The sequence below is a fragment of the Mugil cephalus genome, chromosome 5 (assembly GCF_022458985.1).
Source record: "Mugil cephalus isolate CIBA_MC_2020 chromosome 5, CIBA_Mcephalus_1.1, whole genome shotgun sequence".
Taxonomy (NCBI): domain Eukaryota; kingdom Metazoa; phylum Chordata; class Actinopteri; order Mugiliformes; family Mugilidae; genus Mugil; species Mugil cephalus.
The window spans coordinates 8,027,333-8,044,086 of NC_061774.1; the positions used below are offsets into that span (position 1 = coordinate 8,027,333).

The 16,754-nt window shown below is 41.7% G+C and overlaps 1 protein-coding gene across 4 annotated transcripts; it reads left to right on the plus strand.

The window, feature by feature from the left end:
- Positions 1-791: 791 nt before the first annotated feature.
- Positions 792-16,727, plus strand: ocrl (OCRL inositol polyphosphate-5-phosphatase). 4 transcript variants are annotated; one of them, XM_047584624.1, is made up of 24 exons: positions 792-1,205; positions 1,749-1,828; positions 3,915-4,006; positions 4,335-4,373; positions 4,736-4,849; positions 6,290-6,466; positions 6,578-6,818; positions 6,963-7,136; positions 7,251-7,352; positions 7,442-7,556; positions 7,707-7,823; positions 7,964-8,145; positions 8,482-8,593; positions 8,918-9,027; positions 9,263-9,398; positions 9,551-9,661; positions 9,760-9,925; positions 10,228-10,463; positions 11,166-11,189; positions 12,456-12,575; positions 13,542-13,626; positions 13,849-13,976; positions 14,071-14,182; positions 14,586-16,727. In XM_047584624.1, exons 1-24 carry the CDS (start codon positions 1,164-1,166, stop codon positions 14,708-14,710), a joined length of 2,940 nt encoding a protein of 979 aa, XP_047440580.1. In that variant the 5' UTR covers positions 792-1,163; the 3' UTR covers positions 14,711-16,727. The 4 variants fall into 4 exon arrangements, with proteins under 4 accessions (XP_047440580.1, XP_047440581.1, XP_047440582.1 ...); XM_047584625.1 differs by lacking the exon at positions 11,166-11,189; XM_047584626.1 differs by lacking the exon at positions 1,749-1,828 and having other exon boundaries at positions 792-1,157.
- Positions 16,728-16,754: the final 27 nt, after the last annotated feature.

Genomic DNA, 16,754 nt, shown 5'->3' on the forward strand with positions numbered 1-16,754 from the left:
TTTCCAGATTGTCTCCAATCAGCTGCCTCCTGGCTGGGAGACACACCCGACCCTGATGCACCCAGCCAGAGGGGGCGGCCTTCAGCTCAACTCAACAATCGGAGTCGATAAAAAGTTGCAGTTAATATTGTCACATATATTTTTATTTGACATATTTTTGACAATTGGTCACTATGCAGCACACACCCACATCTGATCAGCCTGTGGTGGGCTTTTATCGATTGTGGGTGTCTCCCTAATGAAAATACCAAAGTAGTTTTCCTATCCCATGGTCCGAAAAAGAGAAAATATCCTGGCAGACTGGTTGGAGATGATACAAAGGCAACATTAACTCATATAACCACTCGTTACAACCAAGGAATGCAGAATACCATCTCTGAACGCACAACATGTCCAGCCTTGAAGAAGAAGGGCTACAGCAGTAGAAGACCACACCGGGTGCTGGGAGTTCACTGTACTCCAATGCTCCACAGTCACCAGATCTCAATCCAATAGAGCACCTTTGGGATGTGGTGTAACGGAGGTTCCGCATCACAGATGTACAGCCGACAATTCTGCAACAACTGTGAGGTGCCACAAAGAATTAAGGCAGTTCTGAAGGCAAAAGGAGGTCCAGCCTTTTACTAGCAAGGTGTACCTAATAAAGTGGCCGGTGAGTGTATAATATCCTGAAAATAATAATATGAATCAGAGAATCTGTCGTTCCACACTTCAGCCCAGAAGGTGGCGGTAATGCACCTATAAGTTGGTTTGCCAACCGCCTACAAACTGTAGGAGAAGAAGTAACCGGAGCAGGAGCAGGAGAAGGAGAGAGAGGAGTATTCAGTCCACATCAGTCCACCTCCTCCCTGCTGTAGCCTGACCAGCTAAGTCTTCTACAGCCTGCCAGCTACTGACATGTAGTCTGAGCAGCTTTTTCTTACACAAGAAAAAGCGGTTATTTTAATGTTTCTGCATACTACTACCCGGGGCATTTGGACTTATCGGTGTGGACATTTATGACACCACCCAGCTACTACTGCTACTACAACAACAACAACAGCGTTTAGCATTAGCAACCGAGCCCGGAAGGAGGCCGACGCAGCGCCGGGTGGGATTGAACTTTCTCCGGCTTAAAGTCAGCTAGCCAATGATAAACTGATATTTATTTCTTATCGGTAAGAATGGAGTCCTCGTTGGGGATATCCGGCGAGGAATGCTTGGCAATATCCTTTTTTGAGTTATAACATGTATTTTTTTCCCTGTTAGTTTGCCTTAGCTGTTTGGCTAACGTTAGCGTTCACTGATGACACTTAGCACCTTAATATTAGAAGATATGTGAATGTGAAGAGCATTTTTAGTCCACGGCTGGTTTGATTACTGTGTTATAATATAAGTATAGTTGTCATTTAATTTAGCTCAGTATTAATCATGACCAGTCTCATCTCAATAACGATAATTGAACTTTTTTTTTTTTTTTGGAGAAAAATGTTAGCCATGATTAAATTACGTTTAGCTGCATTACCTGTCTTTTTGACAAACTCAACCACTGGGCTGCTTTCTATCTCCTGTCACCGCCTTATGACTTGTTATCTGTCACTTTAATTTGCCTCCTAATGTTCAATTAGCATGGCTTCTTCTAATACTTCAAACAACCCACACTACTAATGTTACTCTACTCAACAATAGGGAGGCTCTGTCTGTGTCTGTGGCTCTGCCTTTCCCCCACCCATCCTCAGTCCCAATAATTCCTTGATTGTGCTGTTCACACTGTAAGAGGTCAGGAGCTGAGGGCTGGCCAGAAGGAGCCCAGACTACTGTCACTAATAGAGCGCAATGGAGACTTTGTGTAAGTACCAGAGAGCCTAATAACTTATCTTTGTCGGGCGGTAGGTAAATTGAGTAAGATGGCACAGGTGGTACACTTTCAGATCTTTGTCGGCAAAATCAGCTTCCTTGAGCTTTATTTCAATCCATTCCCAGTCGTTGGCGCCTGCCATTGTTTTGTGGGTAGACAGTGGATAATGTAGAAAGTGATAATCCAAAGGTTATATGTGTTTTCATTTTATATTCGTAACTGATTGACAGAATAACTGCGCTGCTTTGTAATTGTCCAAACTGGCAAACAAACTGATATCGGTATAGTTCAAAATACAGTCTGTTATATCGGGAAGCAATAGAGCAATAGACACCATGATGCACTTTATATAATTTGTTTATCCTGTTGTAAGGCTGTTTATGGTTTCACTAATACTTGATTTCATAGTTTGTGTGGCTAATTCAGGCAGACAGAATTGTCATAAGTTTTCCTGTTTTGCTTGACGATCTAAAACGGATGCTGCACATTGTAGCCATGGACAGTTTCAGTGAGCTAGGAGAAACAGGCTGCTGCAGGTTTCAGTGACTCAGGTCAGATAAGACAGTCGACAACAGTTCTGCTGTTCTTCTCGCTGTTCTTATTTAGTTCGGTTACGTCAGTTCACGGCCTGGAGCTGATGGAACAAGGTCTCTACACACACCACCCTGATCCCCCCTTAGATTTGCTCTTAGCGGGGATTTAACTGAATGTCGAGTTTACAAAATCTTGTCTGTGTCCGTTTGACAGCTCCTGTGTTTGTTTTTTGAGAGGGGATGGAGTGGCTGGTGGCAGGGTGAACGTTATTTCGTCAGTGCAGCTTGCGCTAGAGAGCGGTTAGTACCAGCTCACCACAGATTATCTAGAATTCTTTCACCACGTCCTGGAGTGTAATGAGACTCACATGGGCACACAAGCTTCATGCTCAGCTAACCGTGTTAACACCACTCATAGTAAACTGAGGAGGAGTCCTGACAGCGGGAAAAGGGTAGGGAGACAAGAATACCTGTTTATTCAGTCTATTTATTTTTATTGGAATCAAGACATTGTTAGTGCAGGGGAACACAAACAGCAGTGCATTACTCATGTAGAATATTTGTTTAACTTGATGTTCATTTTTGAGGAACTTTCAGATACTGAAACATCCTGTTTTTTACTCTGAGGTATGACTTTATGAACACCTGTGTTCTTTGCCAGGTCTTTTTCTCCTGTGCTTGGCATTCATTGTTTTTGTGAGACTGATTTATTGGCCACTGTTAATATTTTTGCACACTCTGCCAAGGACGTGAAATTTGTCACTGTAGCAGAATAATATAAACATCAAATTGAAGCGATGTGTCAGAGTCTCAGTTAAAAATGAACGAGTGGAAGTTTAGTACATTTGTATTTAATTCTGGGTTACTCCGTTGTACGGTTTTTCAGTTATTTTGTCCAGGCCCTTTGAGGGGGAGATGCTCCTCGTCTGGTTGTCATGAAACTTTTGACATCAAAGGCTGCTGATTCTGGGAAACTGTTCTTCTGACATATCGAGTCCCGCAGTGCTGAATCATTTTCCTCTCCTCGGCTGCAATCAGACTTATTGTGAAGTGGAGGGGAAGTGTGGGCTGTGGCCAGAGTGCTGCTTTGACCCACCCGTTAGTCAGCCATTGTTAGAGAGTGAAATGTGACCTCGTCTGCATGAACCCACTTCAATTCTGACTATTTAGTGACTCAAAGCTCAGCTCCTCTGAGTGTTCTCCATGTTGCTGCAGCGGACTTACGTCAACAAACGTGAATGAAACACAGAGCTTGTTGGTTCATTTTGTGCCACGCTTGCTTAGTCACCCGAAGCCACTGAACAGCATATTGGACTAAAATTACTAAAAGGTTTTGCATGTGTGCATGCGCTTAAACTCTGATAGCTCATTTACCCACCACACTCCATTTCAGACACTAAATTATTAATATTTTTTAACTAAGTGCTTTGCATGAGAGCATGAGCTGCAGGTCCTCTGTACGCGCTTGTGATTTACTGGTAAGTTTAAATGATTTCTGAGAGCAGAGCTGGCATTAAGATGGAGTCTGTGCTGTTCTCATCCAGATTGGGTGTTTTGGCCACCCCAGATGCCGTTGTGTCTCGTCCAGTGCCGCAGTTGTCCATACCTATCAATGGTAACTTTGTAATTGTGCGAGGTATGTGACTTTCTTTGTTCTCTATATCGAACTTATCAGCTGTTTTGTGTGTCCAAAGCATGAGCCAAAATACTTAACACCCTGTTACACGCTGTGTTTTTCCTTTCTAAGATGTTTGAGATTCCTGTTCAACAGACGCAACGTCATGTTTTTTAACCCCCATGTGTAGTAGTGTTACTGTTTACTCAGGGTGATGACAAGCGAAAGTCCATGGAGCGGTCCCGCTGAAAATTCAAAAATAAACACAAGACTATTGGAGACCGTTGAAGTAATTTATAACCCACGACCGACCTTTGAACTGTGCGCTCTCTTTCGTGTTTCCTCTCAGAAGCCGATGAAGCCCTTCTTATTGATTTCTCAGTAGCTTGTAAGTACATTTCATCTCTCTTCAGTGTATTCCTCCGTTGGTATTGTTTTTAAATGACGCTATATTTGTTTTTTGTCTCGTGAGTGGGACTAAAGATTTTAGTTTGCAGAGCTAAATCCTTGCATTCATTGCAACACTGCACCCACTGAGCCCTGCTGCATTTTTAGAGCATGTCTGCAGCTAAATGTCTTTATTTAGTAGCAGACTCGGGTCATGAGTTGCCAGGGCTTTCTGAAAGAATGCTGAATTTGTTCTCTGTTAAATCACTTTCCTTTAGTTCCTGGACAGTCTGCGTTTCTGTGCGTGTTTATATACTCTAGGCCTCTGACATGTGTGTGTGTGTTTTCTGCCCCTCTCTCAAGCCTCTGTCAGGATACGAATCAAAGGAGAAAAAGCCCCAGAGCTGTTGCTGGAACTCCAGGACGATGATCGGACTCAGACTTTCATTGCCCAGGTGAAGAGTGCCCAGCATCAAGGTAAGACTCCATGCTCTGTCAGCGCTCTGAAGCAAGAGGATGTATAATTAATTAATCACTCATTCAACATTTATTTACCGAGGGTGGATTACTCCTCATGTTGATGTCTGTTGTTTTGTCACCACCCACGTATCTTTTGGCTCCTATCAGTTCAACCTATAAAGTCCAGCCACAAAGACCTAAAGCTGCTGTTGTGATTTCACTCTTTCATTCACATTTTAGCCATAAGCTTCACAAATAAATATTATCATAAGCTGTTAAGAGGCAATGAGTGCAACCATGGATTTCATACGAACTGGTTTGAGAGTATATTGTGTACTGAGGAAAGGAAATACCTTAAAATATACAGGGGTGTGTTGCATATGAGTATCATAGGAAAATTTGTTGTAGTAGATGGAGAAGAATAACTGGCAGGCGTTGCCAAATGCCACCATAGGTATGTCCAGGGTACTGCAGAAGGACAGTGTGTTTTAGGTTTATTACACATAAACCACTGCTGCAATTGTGTGTTTATTTGTGATTTTTTTTCTTTTAATGATTAAAATTCAAAGAATATTGAGCAGCTGAAGTTGTGCAGTTGACTTAAAAAAAAAACGACAACAACAAAAAAAACAGTCCGTTATCAAATAGATTTGTACATCTGTTTTACTTTTAATGTCACAAGGTGTTTTGTTATAAGCCTCATGTCAGAAAGTTGTGTGGTCAGTGACGTGTTCATAACGGTTCATTATCATTGTGTCTCCACAAGTTTTTTGTGCATCACAAAATATAAAGATATTGATAAGATGTTCACATGTCTTGACTGGTATTTGATTAACTATCGCATAAATGTCCTCTGAAAGCCTTTATTTATAATGATGAAGGTGAAGTTTTGTGTGCAAACAGTAGCTTTTAAAGCATTTTTGGCATTTAACCTTTATTTAAATGTGCCACACGTTGCCATGTTAGGAGTCGAACAGGTGTCTACACAGTGGCTTTTAAATCCATGTTTTGGTTGGCACCTCAGTAATCGGTATTTTACACTGTAAAGTACTGTAATCATTTTTACTCAGAACTTGTCCAACCAGTTTAACACTTCCCACTGTCGCCTCCTTTCACTAGTTAATGTTTGTAATATCCTCTGGTCACAACCGTGTGACTGGAACTGTCACATATTAGCTGGGATCCTTAACCTCATGTAGTGACAACACTGCTTTTCTGTTTGCTGACTCATTTTTATCTGTGTTCATATTTACATGAGCAGAGGCTTGTTGAAACAGGCTAACATAACTTCATGATGTCAGTATTTGTTTTTCCCTGACCGAGATGAAACACGGTTATTGTGTATATTTATCTTGGCTGAAGATAACTCCTTGTAAATGCTTTACGTCACTTACAAAATGAGACATGTGCTGAGCGGGGCTGTGTCAGTCATCGTTCCTGCTGCCGTTTCTGTCTCAGTTGAATCCAAACCCAAAGCGATGGAGCCGCTTACGCCAGCAGCACAGAGAGGTCCAGTTCCCATCCCTCCGCAAAGAACAACCAAGATGGCAAACACCGTGGGAGTTAACCCGCCTAAATCTACCAGTGCACTAACACCAAACAGCAACATCACTTCGACAAATCGGAATAACACAGGTAGCACACAATATTTTCTGCATGTTGAAATAATATCTGATGTAAGTTATTACTTTAACCTTTTTTTTGTCTCACTGACTGACTCTTCCTTTTTTTTTGCTGTGTCTGAAGATCCAGCTCTATCCCTTGCCTCAGACTTTGGCTTTGAGGACAAAATCAACAACGCTCTCAAAGTGGAAGAGAAGAAGAACCACCAGAATCGTATAGTTGCCCCCAGGGACCCTCCTCCTCCACCTGTTCCCCCTCTACCTCCTCGCAAAACCTCCTACACTCCGTCCAATCCTCTACCTCCTGTACCAATCCCTAAAGACAGAGCTGTCTCCTTAATGGCCAAAGAGAGCTCCAAACCCGAGTAAGTTAGCCTCTTACAATAAATAGACGTTATCTCTGTTATTGCAATTATAGTTTAATAACTGTCCAGAAGCCTCAGAATGCTGATGTGAAATCTGCTCATGATATTATCGGTGCTAAATTGTTCCTGGTTTCTCTGTTCCAGTAGTTTTAGGGGCGGGTTTGACCGCGTGGACCGGCCGCCGTCTTGGTGCGAGAGCCCCACCACCAACAGCATGAGGCAGACCATGTTCTCCAGCCAGGCAGGACAAAGAGAATACCTCATCAAACACCGCCTGGGAAAGAAGGAGAACGAGTATGTGGACATCCGGCCCTTCAGGTGAGAGGAGCTCCTTCAGTCTCTCTTGTTTTGTTTGGGAAAAGAATAACTCAAAAACGGCTCAAGATTCCTCCTGCTGCTGCTCCTTATGATGCGCTGTATTTTGTTTCACAGGTTCTTCACGGGCACGTGGAACGTCAACGGCCAGTCTCCAGACAGCAGCCTCGAGTCGTGGCTCCACTGTGACCCCGAAGCTCCTGATATTTATGCTCTGGGGTCAGTAAGACTTAATTATGCAGCGCTTTTCTGGCAGGTTATCTTACTCAAATTACATCCAGCATGATGACTTGGTTTATGACTTTTAGTTTTCAAGAATTGGACCTGAGCACAGAGGCTTTCTTTTACATGGACTCATCCAAAGAGCAGCTGTGGGTAGAAGCTGTGGAAAGGGCCTTGCATCCAAAAGCCAAGTACAAGAAGGTAAGTAGAAAAAGACTGATGAGTTGGCCTGGACATGGAGCATCTTGTTTAAACAAGTGCACATTTGGCAAACTATGCAAATCCGTTGGGGCGTGCAGTGTTGACGAATACAGTAATAAAAGTACTAACTTTGTTTTTTCACGTCTACAGGTTCGGATCATACGACTAGTTGGGATGATGCTTGTGGTGTTTGTCAAGAAGATGCACAAGAATCACATAAAGGAAGTGGCTGCAGAACATGTGGGCACAGGAATCATGGGAAAAATGGTTTGTTCTCACTAATTATAGAAATCTAAAGAAGTTTGACTGTTTACTCGTTTTTTAAAAATGTGTTTCAGTTTATCTGCACTGAAGTTGTATTTACTCGCATGAAAATAACCCTAACCCTTGTTTTATTTATGTTTCAGGGGAACAAAGGAGGCGTGGCAGTGAGGTTTGTTTTCCACAACACGAGCTTCTGCATCGTCAACTCCCATCTTGCAGCACACGTGGAAGACTTTGAGCGCCGCAATCAGGATTATAAAGACATATGCGCCCGCATGACCTTCCACTTGCTGGACTACCCCCCTCTCAGTATCGTCAAGCACGAGTGAGTTTACTGTCAATAATGTCTGACTGACGAGATGAATGTGTAACCTTTGATTTTACCATAAATAGTCATGCTTTTATTATTAGCTTCAGGTTTTGTTTACATATTAAGTTAACTGAATACTATTTATTTCTACTGTAACCATTTTAGTTTCCTTGGATTTATAATATAAAGACTATCATCATGTTGCCGTACTTAACTAGAACATGAGCAAAGCACATCGAATGTCTTTGATGCAGTTTTTTTTTTTTACTTATTTTTAATAATATTTCCAACAAAGTTGTTAGTTTACTTCGTATGGTCAAAGCTCTCTTTGTCTGTTTTTGTGTGTTTCAGCGTGGTGATCTGGCTCGGGGACTTAAACTATCGTCTTTTTATGTACGATGCTGCTGAAGTCAAACATCTGATTGCTCAGAATGAGCTAAAGAAGCTCCAGGAGGTTGATCAGGTAAGAAAACGTTACTTTACTCAATGTTTCCTGAAACTTTAATGTTGCGCAACAACAACCTTTAGCTGAGAGAAACCCTTCTACTTGTCTTAAGTGACACTGATGATATTTGATTTGATAAATTACAGCATCTGTTTCAGTGATTTGATAGAGTTACCCTGGTTAGCAGTTTTAAAAATATTCCTTGAATAAAGATTGTTTGTGTATTGCGTTATATGCTGTGAAGTGTTTGCATTCTTCCATAGTTTAATTTAACTCTGTTAATGTGACTGTAATTAAGGATTCTGTTTTAACACTTAACACTGTTTGACTTTCACTGTGTAGCTGAACATTCAGAGGCAGACAAAGAGAGCCTTCACCGACTTCCAAGAGGGAGACATTACTTTCATTCCCACGTACAAATATGACCCCAAAACAGATCGATGGGACTCAAGGTAAACACATACTCCTCTGCTGTGTCTTATTGTAATAAACAAATAGTCCAGCTATTCCCAACTGGCCCACAGTTTCTGTTTTCATCACTGAATCCTGATTAAATTTCGCTTGTATGGAAATGTTTTCGTCCCTTATCGTTACACTAACGCAGCGGTCAGCGGTTCTGTGTGTGTGTGTGTCTTCCTGATGTCCGATTCCTGACTTAGCCTATCAAACTTGGCCTGTTTCCTGCAGTGGGAAGTGCCGCGTTCCAGCTTGGTGTGACAGGATCCTGTGGAGGGGCAACAATGTCAAGCAGTTAAAGTACCGAAGTCACATGGAGCTGCAAACCAGTGACCACAAGCCTGTCAGCTCCCTCTTCAGTATAGGGGTAAGGATCTGTGCGGTCAGATTAGAGGCATTTACCAGACGTGAGGTTTTAGTTTTGTTATGTATGACTTCAGCACAGCACACACAGGTCTACACTGACAAAGATGACATGTTAAATCAATGGTCAATGGGGATTTTTTACTTTGTTAACAGGTAAAGGTGGTGGATGAACAGCGGCACAAAAAGGTGTTTGAGGAGATTGTCCGTGCGATGGACAGAATGGAGAACGACTTCCTTCCATCTGTATCTCTGAGCAGGAGAGAGGTTATAAAACTCAAAGTCTTATTATACTGAGGGTCTATGAGGGAACTTCTCTTGCTAATGTTGGATTTTGTTTTTTTGTTTTTTTACATACTCTACAGTTCACATTTGAGAATGTGAAGTTCCGGCAACTTCAAAAGGAGCGATTTCAAATAACAAATGACGGGCAGGTACCCTGTCACTTTGCCTTCATCCCCAAACTCAATGACACGCAGTACTGCAAGTCCTGGCTGCGCGCTGAGCCAAGCGATGGATTCTTAGAGCCGAGTAAGTCCTTTAACACATCCGATAATACTTCGGTGTCCTTTGGTGTGAGTTTTAGAATCTGTGATCCAAATGAAACTAAACAGGTTCAAATTATTGTTAGTATCATTTTTATTTATTAATTTACAAAACAAAACAGTATCGTGCTGTCTCATTTCTCCACCAGTGCGTTTAGAAATATTTTGTTTGTAAGTAAGGGACATCGTTATTGCTTCCAACAGCAGTTAATAAATCAACTGAAGTACGGCTCTAAATGTGTTTCCTCTCAGGATATTTCCTAACTTCTTCCTCATCTTTCTAAACAGACGAGACCCTAGAGATCTATCTGGAGGCGTACGTCAGCAAGGACTCTGTCACGCTGCTGAACTCTGGAGAAGACGCGATAGAGGACATTCTGGTGCTCCACCTGGACCGTGGCAAGGACTACTTCCTCACCATCTCCGGCAACTACCTGCCCAGCTGCTTCGGCACCTCGCTGGAGACTCTGTGTCGCATGAAGAAGCCCATCAGAGAGATCCCCATCACCAAACTCATTGACCTGGTGAGGAGAAGCTAGTCGGACCAGTTAAAAGCAATAGGATTAGTGGTCAGAGACATGTTTTACTCAATTTAAACCGGTTTACTGTGAATATAAAACTTCCTTTGAACAGACAGCAACTTAATCCTGACAGTAATCCGATGGCCTACTCTGTTCCACTTGGCTACCTCAAACCTGAGCAGAGATGTGTGAGGACTTGTCCTCTCCTCCAGGGTAAACTCAGTCACAGAAAAACGTCTATATGTGGAAAGTGTAACGTGTCTCAACCCGCATATTTCTGGATATGAGGGGCCGAGTGAACAAGGAAGTGGCAAAGACATAGGAAGGGAGCTCCTAAAGGACAGGGAAGACTGACTCAAGTCAAACCCACTTTAGCCCGTTTTATATAAATAGACTCTTCTGGTCTTAACTCGATCTTCTCCTGTCTGCTTCCATTATGCTATTTTTGACCTGACTTTGGGATATGGTGTTACTATCATCCAGTGCTTTTTTATTTCCTCTCAGCCTTTTCCATTTTCCTGCTGACCTGGTGATTTGATCGAATGATTTATCCGAGAACAATCCATGATCTAATTACTTTTCTGTTTGTGTTTTTACGTCGTACTTCTATCTACTTTGCCCTTCTGCTGTTTCCCTCCATCTCCTCTCCTTGCCTTGATCATTTCTTTCCAACTCTTCACTGTGGTTGTGGGCTGACTTCCTCAGGGAGAGGACAGCTTCATGGAAAAGGTAAAATATGAACACAGCCACATCAACTTGGATTTAAGACTTCTGGGATCAGGCCTCGACTTTATGAGACATTATTGTCCTCCCTCTATTGTGCATGTCGTTAAGAGAACGGTGTGAAGTGGTATTATTACTGGAATGTGGTAAGAAGAAAGACAAAAGACACATCGTCTTAATGTGCAACTGGAAGCTTAAAGATTTTACATACATACACTACCAGTCAAAATGGGTATTTTATAAATCAGACTGGCTGATAATAAACTATAATCAGTGTTACAATCAGGTTAAAAGTGGGGAATAGACAAATAACTTATAAAATGTTCTTATTGACCTACAGAATAATTTCACTAATTAATTGATAATGAATTTACTCATTAGTTATTGCCCATAATTTGTTAGGAATCTGCAGTTTGAATTCAGCTACCGTTTTGTTCGCTGACACTTTCATCTTGCATTTGTAGAACGTTGCTTTACAAATCTCTACAAACTCGTCACAGTTCACGAAGCTGACACACTCGACAGATCACACACCCGTAGAGCATCTCTTAGTTACTCTTAGTTACCGTAATGTGTGTGTGTGTGTGTGTGTGTGTGTGTGTGTGGATCAGTCAACCGTCATGTGTACGTACATCTGCTATTGGGCCATTGTGAGCAGGGAGGTTCCACCAGTCTAGGGAAATTTAGACCTGCTCTAAAACTCATTTCACAGTAGGTCCCTCTTCCTGCACAGCTGCCACATGCACACGATTAAAGGCAAAAAGAAACGCACACTTGGGTCGAATCAGTAAAGAATCTGAAACGCCAAACATCCTTAAGGATCGCATTAGGAGTTTAAACATTTTACAGAATATCACATCAGTCTGCATGTTAGCATCGTCCCCCGTTAATGTCCGGCTCCAGTTTCCACCGCCTTTTTGTGCAGCCTCAGTAGCTGTGGTTATTTTTGGACGTCTCTTGTGAGTCTCAGGGATCCATTTACAGAGACAAAAAGAATGTGATATCCAGCTCTTAGTAAAATGTCTCTCCTTCAAGTCTCCACACCAGCGAGATTATCTTGACCTGCTGCATCACTAAGTGATCAAATGCATCTCTCTGTTACATTTGATCAGAGGATATGAATCCCTTTGTATTGGAATTAAGTTGTGAATCCATATAGTTTTGACCCCAGTGAATAAATAGAAATATATTTGGTTGTTAGTGCTGAAAGTAATCTTAAATCTCTGCTGTGAAATGTCAGCGTTAAAAAAACTGTGATTCTTCTCTAATCAGGAAAAGTCCAAGGTGAACTTCCTGATGGTGGATGGAGCAGCTACTGAGGACAAACCTCTGAAGATCCCCAAGGAGGTGTGGGTCCTGGTCAACCACCTCTTCACCAAGTCCTGTGATCAGGTGAGAGCTGTGAGAAAACTTGATGTAGGTCATTGATTTGTTAGCATTTGTTATTTCAAAGAGCTTCACTGCATGAAAATGCAAAGGGGATATTTTGATGAATGGTTATTGGTGCATTTTACTAAGTGATCATGAAGCGCAATGGTAAAATCCTTTATAAGCCCAATGTGTTCTAGTTTTTATTTTATAGTATAATTTTTTTCCTGTGTAAACATGTGTCTCCAAAACATCAGCAGTCACAGAGAAAGAAATTTCCTCCTAAAGAAAGATGCATGTTTTTTATTTTACACCAGTAATGAATTGAACATACATAACTGGGACATATTGCACACATATATGCACGCACTCGTGCACGTAACCAAAATATTTTGTGCCCCTGATTTTTATTTATTTATTTATGAAATCATGAGCACTGAGGTAAATTAGCCCGAGACTAAAGCAGATTATTGGTCAACTGACGGAAAAAAAAAATGTTGTTTTCTTTATGATTTGGGTGAGACTGAAGGCAAGATACTCACAAGTTGTGTAGCTCATAACGCCTATAATAGCCTACAAGTGTTTGTTAATGTATCAACATTATTAATGTAATGGTGCTGCTACAGCGCTATTTGGCTGTATTGAGCAGCTCAGATCAGATAAGATGTTTCAACCAAATAGCGCAAAAATTCCAAAAAATAGAATAAGGTGAAACAAGACAAACTATATAAAAGTAAATATGTTAAATTAGAAAAAAATAATTGCATCAGGTTTCATTAGCTAACCAAAAAGTCAAAGAAAGGGATGCAGCTGTCTTTCTTGATCAGTTTGCCCAGTGTTTTTGTGGAGGAGACAGAACTGTGTTTGCCTGGTCACTGAGAATAGAAGGAAATCCATTTTAGACCAATCACAGCTGCATTGCGTTGATGTGTATGTAGATACGTTGGCACATCTGCCGTGTATCTACTAACGGCGTTGTGTATCTTCTAGGAGGACTTGTTCCAGACTCCAGGCCTCCAGGAGGAGCTGCAGAGTATCATCGACTGTCTGGACACCAGCATCCCAGACTCCATCCGTATCCTCTTTATACAACCAGTCCTGTATTCACTGATCTTAAGTGTACAAATGTAAATACAGTATTGGTCACCTGTTGATGGATAAGACTTGGATAGAGTTCAAAGATGGCCAGGTGGAAAATATGTAGTCACTCTGTCTTCAGTCTTCTTTCCATATGCATTTATTAATAGGTCAGTGCTGTCCTCCATGTACACTTCTTCTTCCCTAACGGTTCGTGCAGCTGGTTGTAACCACTCTGTGGCTGAGGCTCTGTTAATTTTTTTGGAGGCTTTGCCGGAGCCAGTGGTGTGTTACGAACTCTACCAGCGGTGCCTGGAGTGTGCTCATGACAGCCGCCTCTGCAAACAGGTGCAGTGATCATTGCATCCTTACTCTGCAGTTTTTATTATTTTACACACTGTTAAACACGATTAATCTCTGTCTCCCCTCTGGTGTTCGACAGTTGATCTCCCAGCTTCCCCGAGCTCACCGCAACGTGTTTCGCTACCTAATGGCCTTCCTGAAGGAACTTCTCAAACACTCACACAACAACAATTTAACGGCCAGCCTCATAGGTAACAATGGAGGGCTTACACGTGTTCCGTAATCAGAGCTTGTTACGAGGTTGTTAAAAGGTTTATGTGAGTAAAATATTTCACATGCAGTGGCTCAATCAGGAATGCCATTGGCGTGTAAACTGGTTTGTTCAGTTACGACAATTTCCTTGCTGACGGTGCAACACGTGTTTAAAATACATCAGAGTTGGTTTTCCTGGTGTACAAACATTCATTTAGCTTTTAGCCTTAAGTTTTGACCTCTAAGTTTCAGCATTGTTCATATTTGACCCTTTTTCTACTCTCACTACTGATTATACAGCTCACCTAATGTTATTGTATTTAACTTGATAGTTAAAGTAAGAAGTCTTTTTCTTTCATACGTAGTTAATCATTTATTCTTCATCTCGTTCTTGTACTCTAGCTACCCTCTTCGCCAGCCTCCTCATCCGACCGCCTCCCAACCTGGTGGGCAGGCAGACGGCACACGAGCGGCAGAAAGCCATCGACTTTATTCTGGGTTTCCTCATGGCTGGAGATGAGGACTAGCCGAGGTCAAAGATTCATCAGTTAGGTTTGGAGATGATTCCCGACCTGGACCTGGACCTGGACCTGGACCTGGACCTGGACCTGTAGGAACCACTAATCCTTATCCACCTGGTATTTTATCGTCAAATGGGAGAGACCAGTGCAGCCGTTCTGCACTCTACCGTGTACAAACCCTCATGTCAGAGGCACCCAAGATCCTATGAACCCTGATGATTTTAGGAAGTGTTATATCTTCAGTCCATGTGCAGCGTGACCGGTTGCTGGATTTGGAAGCACTTGGGAGACTTGTGAACTGATGCCGATGCACTTTCTGACGACCTAAAGAACCTGTGCCTCCAGACTAGTGTTGCCCTCGTTGTCAGCTGACACTTCTTCTTATTTGTAGGTGCTCATGCCAAAATAACCCCTGAGCAGTGAGTGGTATGAATGTGAAAACACTATGTAACTGTGGATGCTAAATGAATGACTTACCTACACTAAAGATTGGAAAATGACTGTATAGAGGAGTAGACTGATTAAAAAAACCAATAGACTTTAGTTTGAACTGGGATAATTGTGAAAATTAGTCACTAAGAATGTGTTAAACTTAAGATAATCACGACAATCATTAAGTTTACAGCATTTTCGCTGAGGAGACAATATTAAGATACCGATATAAGAGTTATTTGTTAGCATACCCTTTGTATTTTAACTGTTATTTATATAGTTTTTTTTTTCATCTGAGTTTGCACCATCACAGCAGTTTATTTTTTGATTTTACAACTTTTCATCCAACATATTCATCAGTTGTTTACTCCTTCTTATAGAAATCTCTCTGTTTGAATGTTTGCCGTGTGATTTCTTGTGATTTCTCGTAATTTCAGCTGTGAGCCTTACGTCTAGTTTTGCCAGTTCCTCCTGAGTTACAAAACAAGTCTGTTAACACACTAACTTCCTGGTTAACCGGAATCGAGTGGAGACTCACTCTGTGTGGTTCTTGATGTCTTAAATGGTGTAGATAGTGATTGTTTTCCTGTTCCCTGTCTGTTTGATTGTGTGGTGGTGCGAATCTGTGATGGTGTCTACAGTTTGTTATGAAGCTGGTACTGTGGAGCTCTGTTTATACATTTTTTTGTTTTTCTCTCCTCACTTCTGTCACATCTTAAAGCTTAAGCTCATTGTTTTAGGACAGTGTTACACCGAGGCGCGGCTGTCGTGGTCCTCACGGTAAATGCAGCGTTTTTATAAGTAATGCAGCCTTTTCGCGGGTGCAGGATTTAATGGCTCATCACTCATGCAGGATGAAGCTCGTCTTTGCTCTTCCTTCTCGTTTGTGCCACAGAGGAGCTTCTTTTTTTTTTCCTGCAGCTAATGTTGCAAAACATGTCACGGTAGTTGAAATAAGGAACTTCTGTGCTGTGTCTAATGACCATTTCCTCTTTAACAGCAACACCCAGGAGATGTCAGCGCTCGCTTTCACATTTATGATCTTCATTTCCTCTGCTCAATATCTTGTGTAATGTAATGATCCCTGAAAAAAAAAAAAAAGAAAAAAAAAAGAGACCTCCAAAGAAAACCTAACGTGAGCACATGACGCAAATGTGAAAACGCTGACAATCACGGCACGCTCGTTGGGCTGAAGTGGCTCTTTTCCCGTGTAGTTTCTTCTGCCTCGTTGCCATCGCTGTTTTCTTCTGCTGGCCCTTTTCAAGCCGAGCTTTTGCCAAACGTTGCTCGATCCTGAAGGAGTGGTTGTGTGAGATTCAGATTTGGGAGAACCGCTTTACAGTAGCCATCGTCTTCAGAAAACGCTACCGTCAACACATCAAACAGATAAATCAGTGTAATTGATAACCTCTGATTTTCCAACTGTTGTCTTATACCACTGTACCAACTGGTGTAACGTCGTGGACTCATTGTATTTCTGTCTTCAGTTCTGTCATAAAATTAAGGTACATCTAAAGATACACAAGGAAACACTTTTAAGATTTTTTGGTACTTTTAATTTATTTAAAAGAAATAAAACTCTATAAAGCTGCTTTGTGCTCCAGTTCAGCATCGTCTT